General features: G+C 47.7%; 1 protein-coding gene across 6 annotated transcripts in view; it reads left to right on the top strand.

Annotated features, from left to right (window-relative positions):
• The first annotated feature begins 638 nt into the window (after positions 1-638).
• The window catches only part of TMEM150C (transmembrane protein 150C), a 35,162-nt gene continuing 19,553 nt past the window's right edge, over positions 639-16,247 (top strand). Inside the window, exons 1-3 of one of the 6 annotated variants that reach the window (XM_038398087.2) lie at positions 640-1,046; positions 2,375-2,473; positions 10,485-10,573. Coding sequence is in view for 3 of the 6 variants with exons in the window: in XM_038398093.2 (XP_038254021.1) it covers positions 2,448-2,473 (26 nt within the window). In the remaining 3 variants the exon portion in view is untranslated. Of the gene's footprint in view, positions 1,047-2,374; positions 2,474-3,728; positions 3,939-10,484; positions 10,574-16,247 lie in introns of all 6 variants that reach the window. The other 5 variants (XM_043513629.1, XM_043513628.1, XM_038398093.2 and 2 more) reach the window with 5 other exon arrangements.

The raw sequence follows: 16,247 nt of genomic DNA, 5'->3' as shown, positions 1-16,247 counted from the left end.
TTAGCAGAAAAAAACGAGGCCCTTCTCTCAACCTGGTGTCATTTCTCTTTGTCTGTACAGAAGGTACTAACTTTTAAACTTCTCATTTGATCAATTTCAAAATGTCAGGGACTGTTTTTTGGAAGGAAGGGGCCAGAATACGCTGCACTGTGGCTGTTCTGCACCAACATGAGGGCCCCTAAAGGGCCGTCACAAGCCAGCGCAGCCCTCAGTCGGAGGGATCAGTAGTGGGCTGAAGGCAGGACCAAAAGGTCAACCAGGGGAGAGGGAGCTGTTTTTCTGACGCCAGGGCCAGATGCCCCGATGCTCTTCTTGGAGGTACAGCGGAATTACCTGGGGGCTGATTTGCTCTTTCTGCCATCTGTGCGCCAGGTAAACAAGCCTTCTGTAAATAACGGCAGTAAATGAGCGCCGTTAACAGGGCTGTGGCTCTGCGTCGCTAACTTCTCTGGGGGAAAGGACCACGCAGGCCCAAACTGCTGCTGCTTGCAAAGGCGCCCCAGGCCTTCGAAAACTGGGGCAGGGCGCAGAGGGGCACCAGGCGGGGTTAGGGTGACCAGGCAGCAAGCGCGCAAACTCGGGACAGGGGGTGGGAGGTAAGAGGAGCCGATAAAAGAAAAAGATCCGAAAAGGGGGGGGGGGGGCCGTCCCCTATAAAATCGGGACAGCGGGTCCCCCCCAGGCGGGCTGCCTGCGGGGGTGAAGGCTCCCCTCGCCCTCTGTGGCCCCCAGGGCCGCTCTTGGGCGTGCACGGCTGCGTGGGGCACCTGAAAGCTGGGGGCGGGCCGGGCGGCTCGGTGTCCTCGGCTGCCTCGCCCGGGGCTGCGAGCCCACCTGCTTCGGCGCCCGTGGAGACCCGCCGCGGGCTCCCTGTGTTAAGCTGGGTTCGAGGAAGGGGCCCCGGGCCCGTTTGCCAGTCTCAGGGCGGGCTCCCGGCGGCGGCTCGGGCTGAGGGACGAGCCCGCTCGCTTTGGCTGCGGGGGCCGCCGGGCCCAAAGCCCGCCCCTTTCTGAGGGAAACCCGCCGCGCTCCGGACCTGGCAGCAGGTAGGTGACTGGCTGCTCCCCGGCCTCGCTGCACCGCCGCGGGCTCTGCCGGGCGGCCTGTGCCCGGGAGCGGAGCCCGGCTGCCCCTGCCCCAGCCCCTCGGGGGCTTGTCACGCGCGGGCGGCGCCGCTTCGGTCTGTGCGGGGCTCGGCAGGAGCCTCCCCCCTCCCGATCGGCTCGTGCACGCCGCGCAAAAAGGGCGGGCGCGGCAGAGCCGCTTCCCCTCTGCCAGCCCCTGCTGGGATCTCGGTGTGTGTGGCCCCCCTCCCCCCCGTGACTGCCTGCCCCCCCCCACCTGTGCCCCCCCCCCCGCCTGTGCAGCCCCCCCCCCGCCCCAGGGCGCGCTGCCGCAGCCCCTGGCCCGCCCTCAGCCATGTCCACTCCCGCGGCTGCTGCCCTGATCCCTCTTCCCCCTCGGCGCCGCCTGTGGCGGGCGGGTCTCCTGGCTGGGGAAGGCGGCCTGAGAAGGAGCTGGGTGTCTAGGGTGGGAAGAGGGGTATCTTCCTTACCCCCTGCTTCTGGCAGACCAGCCTGCCAGAGCAGACGGATGGGAACGCTACAAGCTGCGAAGGATTTCAACCAGGGGCTTTCTCCCTCCCATCGTTTAGCTCCTGGGTTTTACCTTTTAAAAATGTGGGTTGTGTAAAATTGTTACTGACCGGGACGTTGGCAAATGCGTGGAGGACGTATCTTGTTCTGGTGCCACGCGGTTACGGTGATAGGTCTTGGGGGTCGGTTGTAATCGCCTACCCTCATCCCATGCATCCACACCTTTGTAAAAGGTGAAATGGGAAATATTGCCACACGCATCAAAGAGTCTTCTTTGCCCACCGGCTGGTTAAGCCCAGGGATCTGCATTAAATGGGGAGGGGAAGCCATTGGGATGTAGATTTCCAATGGAAATGTGGTTGGTTTTTATCACAGTAACATCTGAAGACTCTTTGTTTCATTGTGCTGTGCAAACGCACACAGTCTGAAAGCTTACAATGAAAACAAGGATAAGGTGCAAGAGGGGAGGTGGCAGGGTAGGGAAGGCCAGGTGATTTGGCACACAAGGCTGCATGTGTTAGTAGCAGAACATACAGTTTTGAGGCTTCAGTGTGCAATTTTAGTTACATTAGTGGAGAAGAGGGAGATATGAGTCATTAAAGCCCCGATCCTGCAAATTGTTCCATGAGAGACTCGTGCAAAATCTTATTGAGGTTTTGTGTGGGTGCCGAAACCTGCCTGTGGGGAACAGCTTCCAGGATCAGGGTCTAGGAAATCACCTGCTTATGCCATTATCTTACCGTATCTCATTCTGCATTAATTTGCTCTGATGTGCTTAGGTGTTGCAACTGATAAATGGTCCTCTATCAGGGAGGCTGAGAGCAAGAGGTGATCCTATATATAGCACCATATATGCTGCAATATTTGTATGCATCAAGGTGAGTTGACATTGCATTTCTTGGCGCACTCTACATTAAAACAGATGCTAATTTGATTAATCCTGTTCTATCGTGCTGTTGGAACTATCTGACAAAGAAGATATATGGCATTCAGTGTAAAAAGTGGACCCACAGTTTTCCCCAGGGATCTAGATGTTTATCTCCATATAATGAATTGTCCTTCTCCATAAAAAGGTGGAAGTGCAATCTCCAGGCCCCCACACTTGCTCCCTTGTGGCAGCCTCTCTGCTAGGCTTAATTTGAAAGGGGTGGGAAGGATTTGGTGGGGCAGGGCTAGGAGCTCGGAAGTAGCTGTGCTTGGAGATAATGTATCCAGTGGACTGCCTTCCCCTTTTCCCCCAAGATCTGGGTGTGAATAAGTATCTAGATACACTGATGATTTTATCACTTCCTTCTAGATTTGGGGTGGAATGTCCTTTTCCCACAGGGATGTGGGGTTTGGATGCTTGACACTCACCCTCTCCCCTTACAAACTATCATTTGTCTTCCTCTATGCCCATAGCTTTGAGGGGATGGCTTTCAGAGAATTCTGGGTGAACCACATCAAGCAATCCCATTATCTCTTGAACCCACTCCTTTTGGTTTCTCAGGGCAGGGTGGGATCTGGCCTTCAAACTATAGAAAGGAGCCAGACTAATTTATAACTTTACCTCAGTAAAGGTCGCTGATATGGATGACCTTATCATCCAAAGGTATGACATAAGCTTTAGCTCTTGCTCATAGTCCAGAATTGACATCTCATCATGTATTCAGAATCCTCAAGTTATCAATGTTAAGCTTTTCCATGCTTATGGTTCCTTCTGTTTGGTTTTGATTTTGATTTAACAAAAGGTTCTATTGCAAGAGATTTAAAAACATTATCTAACTAGCATTTGTGCCATCATATTGTTACATATTGTATACATAGGTATAAAGGGAATTTGTAATAATGGCTTGTTTTTGGAGAAAATGTATATAAGAAGCTTAAAAATGCATATTTATGAGAATGACTGTAACAATTTATTTAAAGGGACGATAGCAGCTTATTTTTATTCTGGTGGAATGGATTAGATAATGAAGCCTTATATTTTGTGAACAAATATTAGTTATGTTCTTGTTAACCTCTTAGATTATTAGAAGTAAAAGAATTTTTTAAAGGTTTCTTGTTTATATTCTGTGTTTATTTTTAGTGTTGCTCAGTTGGGACGGTGAAAATCAATGAAATCAGTTTCACTTTGTTTTGTTTCACTGTAAGGTCCTTTAGACTTGCAACGTTTTTGTTTCCAAAACTGCATGGGAATGTGTACCTGTGTAAACACAACTGTGGCAGAGCCAGGGGTTGAGCAGTGGGCACTCCCTGGCACATTGGAAAGTTGGCACCTGTAGCTCCAGCCCCGGAGTCGGTGCCTATGCAAGGAGCCGCATATTCACTTCTGAAGAGCCGCATGTGGCTCTGGAGCCACAGGTTGGTCACCCCTGCAGTAACCTGTTAAAAATGTGGAGGCGCAGACCCATTCCACGGACAGGTTGATCCAGTGTGTAAGCTGTATTGTCTGTTGGTGTGAAGTTGCTTGGGAAGCAGGAATGCTTGTAAATGAGGATGGGCTCCTGGGCAGCACTGCTCCCTATTCTGGGGACAGCATTACACCAGTGATAAGGCTGTAATACCTCCCCAATGCAACTACAATGGGAGAAATAGAGACAGACCCACACCTTGGCCGGTACTGCTCAGAAATAATCGGATGGCCTGGCCTGTAGCAGGAGAGGTGCTGTGAAAGGAGTAGAAGCATGGGAGACTCCTGCCCTTGCAACAACACTGGTGGAGAGGGGGTGGTGCTCCAGATTTCCTGAGCTGCTGATGGACCATTCTTGGAGGGTAGTTCCTCCTCTGCACTGAATGCAACAGGGTCCATGTGCCCCATGGTAGCTGATAGGAAAGCAAGGTAACAAAGCCCTGAGGGAAAAGAAAACCAGCACTGTTCTGTGTATTCAAGCCACATATTGGTTGATGCTAAAATGTGGTTCCAGCAGGAAGGGAACAACTAAAAGACTTGTTTTAGCCAGGGATGATGTTACAGCCCTGTTCATTGATGCGTGTTCTTCTTGCCTTTTGAAGCTCTCCATAATTCCGCCTCACCTACCCCACTTTGCTCACCTCCTTCCAAACTCCCCTACTCACCATCCCATTTGTTCCCCCCAATTCCTTATTCGGTGCCATTTCCAATGTTTCCCATAGCTTTCCAGCTAATCTGACAAATTCTCTTTCTCTCTGCATTCAGGCAACTACTTAACCTCATTCTCTGTACATTCTGTTTTGTCTTTGCTTGTGTCTGTAGATTGCTAATGCTTCTAGGCAGGGATATGAGCAGTATATAAACCACCTATGTTTATCAAGCTACATGTACTTATTTATAGAGCTGTATACATGAATAACGATCAGAATCATCAGGGATGTTATAAGCACACACAAATTCCCATTCTCCTGCCGTCTCTAATTATATACACATTAAGGGGGGAAGCCAAAAAACCCTCTTCTCTCAAGGTCCATAGTGACATTCCTTCTGCAAAGAAGTGATAAATGGGTCAGTCCTCAGAACCCCTTGCTGCAGCTCCTATGCTGCCTAGAGGAATTGCTGGCAGAGCAATACAGTGGGCTCCAGAGGCTGTCGACTGCCTCTACCCTACTGCAGGCCAGTGCGGTGAACATATTTCTTGGTAGTGAAGACTGTTAATCATAGGTGCAGAACTCCTCATTTCAAAGTGATACTGTCACTTTGGGTTGTTATGAATTGGCCTTACTTGAGCAGGATATCGTATAGAAGCACTTAGATTCTTTCCATCCTGTTTTATTTTCAAAATAATGATTGCTTTTGTGACAAACATTAAAATAATTCCAGCCTCTGCAGAGAGTAACAGGGCAAGGGCTAACTTGTGTACTGTGTGCTGCCTCGTGGGTTTTGGCTAGGCAGCAGGGAGAGCTAGTTTTGAAGAAAAGAAAAGAAAAGAAAAGAAAAGAAAAACCTCACTAGAAATGGGAAAGTATAATACCTTTCCCAAATGGCTTTTCTGTGGCAGGAAAATATTCACACCCAGTCTGTAGAAGTAATAGGAATCACAGTTGGTGTTTACGGGTCTGGTTGTGGGACAGAAAACTAAATATTTGAATGCAGAAATCAAAGAACACCACTCTATATGGGACTGTTTCAGTGACCAGGTTAGCATAGGATGAAGGCAAATTAGATGAAAATATGGGACTTTCATGCTAATATCTCTGTATTTAAACAACATCTTTCATCTCTAAGAACTTTAAAATTTAACAATGTTCTACATATATGTGCTCGTACGAGAATTGCTTAAATGCCACCTGGGAGGTGGAGTGGAGCAGCTACTGAATGGTTCATATCAGCCTAAGATAGGAAATGAAGATTATCAGATCCAGCTGAAACTCCCAGTGGATTTCAGAGAGGCAATATAAAGCTATGTAAACTGGAATTTGACCAGAGCTAACATTTCTTCTCAAACAAAAAGTTCCATGGGTTTTGCAGTGACTGCAAATGGCTAAGGATCCATCTTAAAGATGTCCCTTCTGCAGTACAGTGCATTCAAACACTTTTAGTTCCAACCAAGCCAGTTTCCTGACACAAGGGGAAAGATTGTATGTCATGTTTTTGTAGCCATGTTGGTCCCAGGATCTTAGAGAGACAAGGTAGGCGAGGTAATCTTTACTGGACCAATTTCTAAGTTCCTCACCAACAGAAATTGGTCGAATGAAAGACAATACCTCACCCACCTTGTCTCTCAAGGGAATTGAGTTCCATGGGCTGAGTCACCAGCACTTTACAACATCCTTAATTTTGCATGAGTATCACCCATCCACATACATAGTAGGCCCCCAGCCTTGCTTAGCTCACAAGATCTGATATGAGCACAACCCTAGGAGGCCCCAATGCACACACTTGTGATGGCTAGGCCAGCGCTGTCACACTCTTTCTTTAGTTAGATTTGTTTTGTGCCATATTTGGTTTAATCTGCACACCGGCTGTCTCTGATTGATTGGAAAAGGATGTTGGCACACGTTTTAGTACCTAAAAGAACAAAAGATAGGAATGTTATTGGGGAGACATGAATTGGCTTCTCTGTTAAGTGGAACTCCCCTCCAAAGAGAGTGTGGGGTGGTGGTAGTGACATAAAAGTGAGGCTCCTTCTGAAACACAGGTTTCAAACTCTTGTGTGAATATCCTGATACTCCAGTCAGTTCTCTTAAGCCTGTTTTGACTCTGATCCCAGATCTCAATTAGAGCCCATTAGAACCAGCTGCATCTTTTAAATGGATATTTAAAGATTAAAGATACATCAAAGAGTATTTGATGCCCCCTCATGGTCATCACCAGTAAGTGTACAGATGATGTTATGAAATAATACTGTTATACAGCCTCTTTCATCTGAATGCGTTTACCAATTACTGTATGTATGCACATGCAGCATCATTGAAATAGTGCCTCGGCCAGCCAGTATACAACCTTGCTAGGGAGGGAAAAATTTACTAAGGACACTAGGGCAAATTGCTTGCTCTTATTAAAATCCCCTTATTAAAATTTAGATCAAATGTCTGTGCTTTGTGCTGGTCTAACTCTGTGCTCATTGAAGTCAATGGGAGCAGAGTTAAAAGTGCTTTGGAAAATATCGCCCCTAATGTCCAGAGCAGACAGGGTTTTTAAGGTCACATGTGAAAGATTCTTCCACCCCGCACCTCACCTGGAATTCAGCTCTGTTGCTTCAGAAGGGAGGTGCTGAGTTTACCTGGGTTAACTCAGCAACCAGCTAAGCTGGTTGTTCTGGGGAGACCATGCCTATGTCTGTCTTTGGCTTTCTGGTGTGTATGCCTGTAGAGAGGCTAGCCGGGGCTCGTCTGTCTTCAGGGCGGTGGGGAACCACACTGCCTCACTAAACTTGGGAAGATGTCTTGTGGGGAATTAGTTTGGCCGTGGGAGTCTTCCTCGGCGGCCTTAGTGAGGGCAGAAACAAGCACAGTGAGCCCAGGCCCTACATCAGGGCACGGCAATGGTGGGTCAGGCGCTCAGGCAGGGGCTGAGCAGTAACAGTATATAAACAGTAGGCCCTCCCACTCCTCTGCGTCCCAACCCAGGGCTCTAGCAGCAGCAGAAGACCCGCTGCTGAGTCAGTGGGGATCCTGGCCGCAACACACTGACACGCGCTCTGGCAGTGCTGCAGCCATACTAGGGTCAGCTGCCCCGGGGCTACTTCTAAACTCCCCCTCTTGAGGTACCTGGGTAGGGATGGTGTCCTCATGGGTTCCTCAGGATAGCTGGCCAGGGGCAGGCTCGGCAGCTCCTCCGGGTAGCTGGTGCGGGGCAGGCTCGGCATTTCCCACTCACTTCACAGGGGGCTACTGAAATCTAGGGTTCCTTGGATTTTCACGATTCTATAGTGTGAGATTGAACACTTTCTTTTTAATCCACTTGGATGCACAGCAGCTGCCTTCAGGAAAATGGACAAATTTCACATGGTGTTGTAAACAGACCGAGAAATATAATACAATTAAAAGAAAATCCATTGTATCAAGTAGGCTGTAGCCAGCTTTGTGTCACTGTGGGACTTCTGGTGAAGAGATTAAAAATGAAAGATATCTTTTTACACACCCACAACTATACTAAATGTAACATGAATACTTGGTTTAGGATATTGGTAAAAAACGTGTGCACATAGGGTAGTCTTTCTCACGAATCAAAGTCCATGCTTCTGGTCCAATATCACTAATCAAGATAGTGATTCAGAGCAAAGGAAGCCGAGCTGGTCAGAAAAGGGATTTTTTTCCCCGTTGGCAAATTTCACCAAAAACAAACCAAAAAAAATTTTTTTTCTAAGTTTTTCCATGGAAAATTTCAGTTATTTTTGGCTGATTACCAAAATATTTTTCTCTGGAAATGTTGCCATGGTTCTTCAAGGGAATTGTGGTTTGGGTCCTTTGTGTTCCCATTCACCTCTATAGGCTGGGATTCTGGATCCAAAAAGAATTAGATAAGTTCATGGAGGGTTGATCCATCAGTGACTAGTAGCCAGGATGGTGAGGGATGCACCTCCATGCCTCTGATTGCCAGAATTTGGGACTGGATGATAGGGGATGGATCACTGAAAAATTGCCCTGTTCTGTTCATTCCTTCTGAAGCCTCCTTTGGTCCTGGCCGCTATTGGAAGACAGGATACTGGGTAAGATGGATCATTGGTCTGAGCCACTGCCCATTCTTATGTGGAACTACATCTTCCATCATACACCACGGTCTCCCCTCTCGGAGAGGGAGAGAGGAGGAGGCATATCATGGGAGCCCCTGGCCATGGTGTATGAAGGGAGATGAAGCATGGCCTGTAGAGGAGAATGTGGAATTGAACTACCGCTCCTCTGAGGTGCTGCGGCAGCATTTTCCAAATCAAAATATCTTGGGTTTTGGCTAAGATGTTTTGGGCATATTTTTGATGAAAAATAAAAAAAATTCCCTGGAAAGCAGCCACTTACTTGGTGAAAATTTTGTTCTGCGATACCTCAATTTTTCCATTGAAAAACAGTTTTGATAGCAATTTTTCAACTTGCCCTGCAAAGAAAGTGTGGGGAGAGAAAAGTAGTGTTTTGAAAGCAGTTAAGTTTTACATACTGGATCTACTTGGTTGAAAAGAAAAATCCTGAATGGAAAAGAGCCAAATATTGTAGCTGGATTTTTTTTAAAGGTTTGGTTACGTTTATGACTAATAACACATACTGTAAAGTAAGATAAGGACAATGACCTTTCGTCCTCTTTGCCTGACAAAAATTGTCTGAAGCTGAGGAGGGAGTCAGTGCAGAGAATGGCAAAGCTTCCTCCTTAGTTGAGAAGCTGGCCCAATGGCGCACAGCGCCTGACCCAAAGCCCAATAAACTCAGCGAAAGTCTTTTTGTTTATCTCAATGGGCTTTAGATGGGAGCCTTTTCGATCTGAATCCTGACATTGAACCCCCCTGAAGTTTGGGATGGTCACACCTGGGATTTTTATTTGAGCCCAGCTGAAGCTAATAATCTAACAGCTGCTTTGGCATTTACTTCAGTTCACCGTTTGCCTGAGCTCCTTCTTGACCAGAGGTTCCAGCTGATGGAGACGGAGGAGGAGGGTTATTAAACTAGGAAAGATTAAAAAGAGAAACTGAATTTCCAGTATGGTCTTGTGGAGAGGGCACTAGATTAGGAGTCACCCAAGTTCTGTTTCTCATTTCCCCACTGCTCTGCTGTGTGACCTGGGGTAGTTCACATCTCTTATCTGTGCCTGTCTCTCCTCTCGGCCTTTGTCTGTCTTTGTTAGTCTGGAGTGGCCGAGGGAGAATAGGGAAAAATATCTCCACAGGAGAGGAGGCACAAAAATAACTTTCCACATAAATTATACAAACGTTTTATAATGACTGAGGCAGTGATTGACTGACTACGTTGGAGGTGCTGACCGAAATCCGCTAGAAGATGGTGGCATGTGGGCACCTCATCAAAAGAAGAGGTGGAAATAAGCAGACTGCATGTAATACATTTTAAACACTTTCCCCTCTCCTTCCTGAATATCAGTCATAGTATCTTTCTGGGTGTCATAGTGGAGGTGGGAAGGAAAAAGTTTCTTTCACCTACTTCACCATTTATTTTTCAGATGCAAACTAACCCTGTGTGTGAGAGAGAGAAACAGACAGATTATGGTGCTGCTGGACAGCTCCAGAGAGCACAGTCCTCTCTCTATCCACAGAATCGGAGCAACGCAGATAGAAGCAGTACAGGCTTCCACATGCTGCCCTGCAGATGTGCCTCAATCCTGAGTCAGAGGGAGTGTCTCTCTGGTTAGGATAGGGGGCTGTCTTCATCCGTATTCAACCTTTAACTTTTCTGATGGGGTGCCAGTTACGGTCACAGCTGGGGGAATTCTACGCCACTGCGCATGCGTAGAATTTATCCCCCCACCACTTCCGCAATTTCTTTGCTTCTCTGCAGAAAAATGACTTTCTGATGGGGAAGCAACAAGAGACAAGTCTTGCGACCCTCCACAGCAGTTTTGGGTGCTCAGGGCAGCCGGCAGAGAGGTAAATCACTGTGGGACGGGGGGTAGGACTGGGGAAGACCCAGTTAGTGGCTCCTACCCTGTGCCGAGCTCAGCTGCTAGTCCCAGCTGGGCTGGGGAGGACGGGACTACTTCTTCCTCTGCACGACATCCAGGGCCGTATCACACCCACTCCCAGATTTCCCCCCTGGCTGGAGGAAGCTCTGCACATGCCCCTCCCCCATTACCCTCACCCCTGCGCTTCCTGCACCATCACTCCTCAGCTGCAGGGGAAGGGATCATTGCACAAGGAGCTGCTCCCCCATGCATCCAGACCTCCTTGCAACTAGACCCTCACACCAAACCTCAACACCCCCCGCAAGCCCAGAGCCCCTTCTGATGAGCCCCACTCTCCCTGCACCTGGACTACCCCAATGAGCCACCTGCACCCAGATCCCCACCCCACTGAGCCCCAACCGGCTGCACCTGGACCCCCCACTGAGCTCCCCACACCCAGATCCCCCTGCCGAGCTCTATCCCCCCACACCCAGCCCCCCCCAAGCTCCAACTACCTTCATCTGGACCCCCCTGCAGAGTCCCATTACCGTTGCACCCAGAAGCCCCGCAACAAGCTCCTGTGCATCCAGATCCCCCACACACGCACCCGGATCCTCTACTGAGTCACCTGCATCCAGATTGCCCAACACAGAACTCTCTCAGCCCACATCTGGATCCCCCACACACATTAAGCTCCTCCACACTTGGATCCTGCCTTGCTGAGCGTGCCTGCCCACAGTTGGTGCACCTAGCATGGAGGGGCAGGATTCTGGGGTATTTCTGAGACAGGCCCAGTCCTTGCACTGTTAGGGTTGGGTGCAAGCCTCACTGCTGAATCTGTGTCCCGGGACTGGGGGGTGGGGGGGGCTGCACAGTCATCTCCCACCTCGATGCAGTCGGTGGCTTGTGTTCCCCAAAACCATGCTGGAGACTCCACGTTTATTTGACAAATAAAATTTGCAAAATTTTAAAATATTGTGTGCAGAATTTTAATTTTTTTTGCACAGAATGCCCTCAGGAGTATATGGTACTGGTGTCTGTTTGTTTGGGGGAACTAGATTAATACCATTGAGATTTCACAGACCAGCCATCTGAGGGCAACAGCCGTTGCACACTTCTGACATAGCAACCTGGCGATAAAGGCTTGCTGTTTGTTATTTATTAAGTATGCAGGCTCGTAGATGTGCCTTTAAGGGTTTGATCCTGCAAAAACGTGATACTGGGTGTAGTACTTAATAGTGTGAATAATTCTACTGAAGACAAGGAGCTACTTCTGGCAATAAGCAGTACATTTGGTACTAAGTGTTTGTAGGATCAAGCTGTAAGACAAGGCAGGAATAACCTAATATTTTAAGGGTATGTAGAATTAGAGTCAAGGGGTCAGACAGTTTAAGGCCAGGCAGAACTACCAGATCATGTAGTCTGACCTCCGGTATAGCATGGGCCCCAATACCACCCAGCACTGCATACTGAACCCAACAACTGAAAAAAAGCCCAAACTGTGTAGCCCTCAAAGTACATACGTTAATTTCTCAAGTGGCTTCATGTTCATATTGTATCTGCGCTTCCCTTTTGTCAGTTCCTGAGCCTCCCGTTGTTCTCTGGTCTGATTTTCAGAGGCGATGACTGACCTCTTTTTCTATTGATATGAGTGAGAACTGCAGGTGCTCAGCTCCTCTGAAATTCAGGCCACTTGTCGTTACCCCTAGAACCTCTCACCGGTTTTACCAAGTCAGATATATATTTACCCATTATCAGTCCCCTGAGCCACTCATTCCCCCAAAACTAGGTGTTTAGTATTAAAGGTAAGCTCTAGAAATTCAGCAGCCGGGAGCAAATCATATCCTTCCCTAGCAGTCTCTGGTCCCTCCACAAACAGGAACTGAGTGTTGTGCTGCCACTAATAATTGTTCCCAGTGAGATGCTTGTGGCCAGGCTGTGTGGTTTTGTGTCTTAAAAATAAATCCAGCCCCTGACGAACTGAGCTCTTTGAAAGCCTGGCTTCAGGTGACTGTGCTGTATTCACAAGTAGTGCTGGTTTTTGTCAATACGAGTCTAAAGGATGTTGTTAGAGGAATCCTGACATTGTTTGCTCTACTGATCTTTTCACAAACTGAAAAATTATTTTATTTCTCAAAATCTGGCTTCCCCGTGGGATCCTCCCTTTCAGTCTGATCTGTTCAGTTACGATTTTGAATGTCATTTTCTATTAACAATCAGTAGAAGCTGAACTCTGTACGGCATAGAGAATCTGAAATTGAGCACTATTTACTGAGGGCCTCTTCCACTGAAGTCAAGTGACTTTAGTGGACATAGGACCAGGCTTTTATTTGTCCCCAAAAAGGAAAAGATCCGCAGCAGGCGGCCATTTAAGAGGATGCCATGTTCACCTTTTCAAATGTTCCTTCCAACTGCAGTGATGCAGAACTTCTTGGGGGAACATCTTTTTTCACTTCTCTGTGGTCTCTAGTGGGTTGAATAGAGGCTGAATAACTTCAGCTCCTGAGATGCTGCCTGACTTTGGGGAAATCACACGAACTTCTCTTTCCTTAGTCTCCTTGTCTGTAGAACGTGTGAAGCCAAAATAGCTTGTAAAGTTCCTTTGTGTGAAAAGAACTGTAGAAATGCCAGGGGCTAAAAAAGGCATTAGTAATCAACAGTATTTTTATTATTAATTTATGGTATCAGTGAGGCCTCGATCCTTTGCAGTATCGTTTCAGGGAGGAAAACACATGAGAAAACGCTGACGTCCTCTGTCATACAAGGGTTGTATTCTCCTGGCTTGGTAACAAGGAACACTTGGAACCAACAGACTAAAGAAATGTCAGCAGTAATTACAGGAGACTTGGCAATGATGGGTGTGTGGATAGGACATGGCATGTGCCCACCTGCTCTCTTAACGCGAGGAAGGGAACGAGGAAATCCGTTACCATAGTCTCGCAGCATTGAGCCAGCTTTTGGTATACATTGATACATCAAACGCTGGCATAGACTGAGCTTTGTTGTAAGTGAGCCAGCAGCAGAGTGGGACTGACTCTTGTCACTACGAGTGAGTGTGTCTAGATACTGGAGTGACAGCTTCCACTAACGATACTCCTGGATGTCGCCTTTTTCTTGTGGGCTGCAGGGGGGAAAAATGAGAGAACGCGTCCCAGACAGATCTGCAGCAGAGGCTGTGAGCTGGAATTGCACTATGTAATTCTTCATGTGGTGCTTGTGGAAATGGAGCAATAGAAATTGCAGATGGAAAAGACCTATGTCTAGTCCATCCTCATGTACGTTTCCCTACTATACACTTACTAATGCTTTGTCCAGATAGTTTTGTGTTTCCTGAGACTGGGGTTTCCGCTGCTTCCTTAGCAACTCTCCTTAACTCCCTAGTAGATCTCTCCAGCAGTGAGATTTTTGTGATAAGTCACACAGAAGTTTCCTTTTCTTAACTACATCACATGACTTCCAGTTCCGGCATAGTCCTGAATAACACCTCTCTCTGCTTGGTGTGCAATGGGCTTGGGTATGTTGTGAAACTGCTTGCCTTTAAATACTGATGTTTAATGGCCTTGGAGACTAACCATGTTGCAACAGAGTTCAGTGCTGCCTGTGTGGATGGCTATAATACTGTGTGGTCACAATGTGTGAAAGAGTATCTAGCCCTGGGCTAAAGCCTGGTTTGTTTGATTTTTAACTTTGTTGTTACAGGGCAGTTTGGCGTCATCCATGCAGACAGCACCAAACCCTGTTATAACATGTTGATCCCCCAACTATGCATAAACGTGGTTAGTTTCATGGCACAGATGGGCCCAATGAATCTACAGGTGTTCTCATCTTGTTTTCTACCTTTGTGGGTCCTCTGTGTCCTAGTCAGGCCTGGTACTGCCTGCTATCCACCTCCAGGCTTGAGGAGTCATGATGCAATCCCTATCCTTTTGCCCATGGAGGAGTGTCATATTTTGTCCAGTCATCAGTCCACACTGCTCCTTAACCAGCTGGGGCTGGGGAGAAGAAGGGTAGAGTTATGTGAAACATTCACCCTGTTCCTCAGAGGTTGATTGATCCCAGCTTCTGCTGAGTTGGGGAGTGAAAGATGGGATCCAAGGCCTGGATACCCATAGGGCAGAGCTGAGTATTGGGGGCTGAGCTTCAGCAGAGAGTGTGAAGCTGCCACGCATCTTCCAGTGCAGTGCCTCCTTTCCCATTGACTCTCCTAGTCTCTGCCTCACACACAATAGAACAGGAGCCAGCTGCGGAGGGCAGAGAGAGAATGGAGCCAGGCTAGATCACAGCATCAGCATCAGGGCTGTCTTTACTTTGTTACTGCCTGTCATCAGCTATGGGCAGGACTGTGACGGGGGTCCTGGGATGCAAGCAGTCCCCTTACCGCCTTTGTAGGCTACCTGTATTGCAGGTCACAGTGCAACTGGGAGAGCAGCCTCCCACATGAGACAGCTGAGGAGGAAGTAACTTGCTAGGGTTATGTCCTCTCTGGAGCAAAGGGAGCCCAGGAAGGAATCATAGTAATGTCTCCTGAGGCTAGTTCTGGGGCAGCGTGGCTACAGGGAGGGAGGGAGTGAAAGAGGTGCTGGTATCCTATTGAAAGGAAAGTTGATGATTTAGCCTTGTTTTTTCCAATGTGCATCTCTTAGTCTTTATTCAAGCTTGAAGGAAATGTGCATGTCACACACACACACACACACACACACACTCTCTCTCTCTCTCTCTCTCTCTCTCTCTCTGTAGCAATAGCAAGCCCCCATTCCTGTCCTGGTATGTCAAGTCTTCACCTTGCATGTTTTCTTCTGGAGAGTGTTTCCCTGTGGAACGGAGCTCTTCTGCCTGTTTTAATTTATCAAGAATCTGCGTACCCACATAGAGCTACTTTAAACCTAAATGTCAAGAATTCAGTTTCTTAACAACTCGTAGTCTCAATGACACTCAGGATGTCAGCACTTGAACGCAGAACCTTTGAATTCAGCCGAGTGCTCAGATTAGTTGGTGGCTGTGCACAGCGTGTGAGCTGAGGATGAGAACGAGGGGCGTGGGGAGAAAGAGAGCATCTACCCATCAGGAATTATTTGGGGGAAGTTTTCTGGCTTGCAAATCTTTATTTGAGCTGTGGGCATCACTAAGAAAGCACATGTGGGTTTTAGTAACAAGCATGTTTTGATGCGAAGCTAAGTTACCATTTTTAAGGGAGAGTGTTGCCTGCTGGTTAGAGCAGAGAACTGGGAGCTAGGGCTGTTGGGCTCTATTCCCAGCTGTGTGTTCTTGGGCTAAGCACCCAGGGAGAGGCTTTAAAAAAAGCCTGCTACTAAATTCCTATTTGAAAATCACCCCCAAAGTGATTTTTCTGTGCCTCAGTTTCCCCTTTTTGCAAAATGAAAATAATACTTACCCTGTGGGGGCCTGGGGAAATGTAACTAATATTTTAACAAGGATTATAGACTGCTTTTAGTTCCTGGGCTGATGGTCATCAGGGCTGTATTCTGTGACCCTTCCACACATTGAATAGTATCTTAATGTACAAGTGCTCTCCCTGAATTGCAGGGGAGTTTCTCCTGGAGTACCAGGACCACTCTGCATGAGCCAGGAGCAATAGTGATCATTCTGCATTACCATGTCCTAAGTTTCACATACCCTAGTCAGACTTGTTTTGCACGTTC

Source organism: Dermochelys coriacea, chromosome 4, assembly GCF_009764565.3.
Source record: "Dermochelys coriacea isolate rDerCor1 chromosome 4, rDerCor1.pri.v4, whole genome shotgun sequence".
In the NCBI taxonomy this organism is placed as follows: domain Eukaryota; kingdom Metazoa; phylum Chordata; order Testudines; family Dermochelyidae; genus Dermochelys; species Dermochelys coriacea.
The sequence above is the reverse complement of the archived record's forward strand: the minus strand, read 5'-3'. Positions and strand labels throughout refer to the sequence as shown.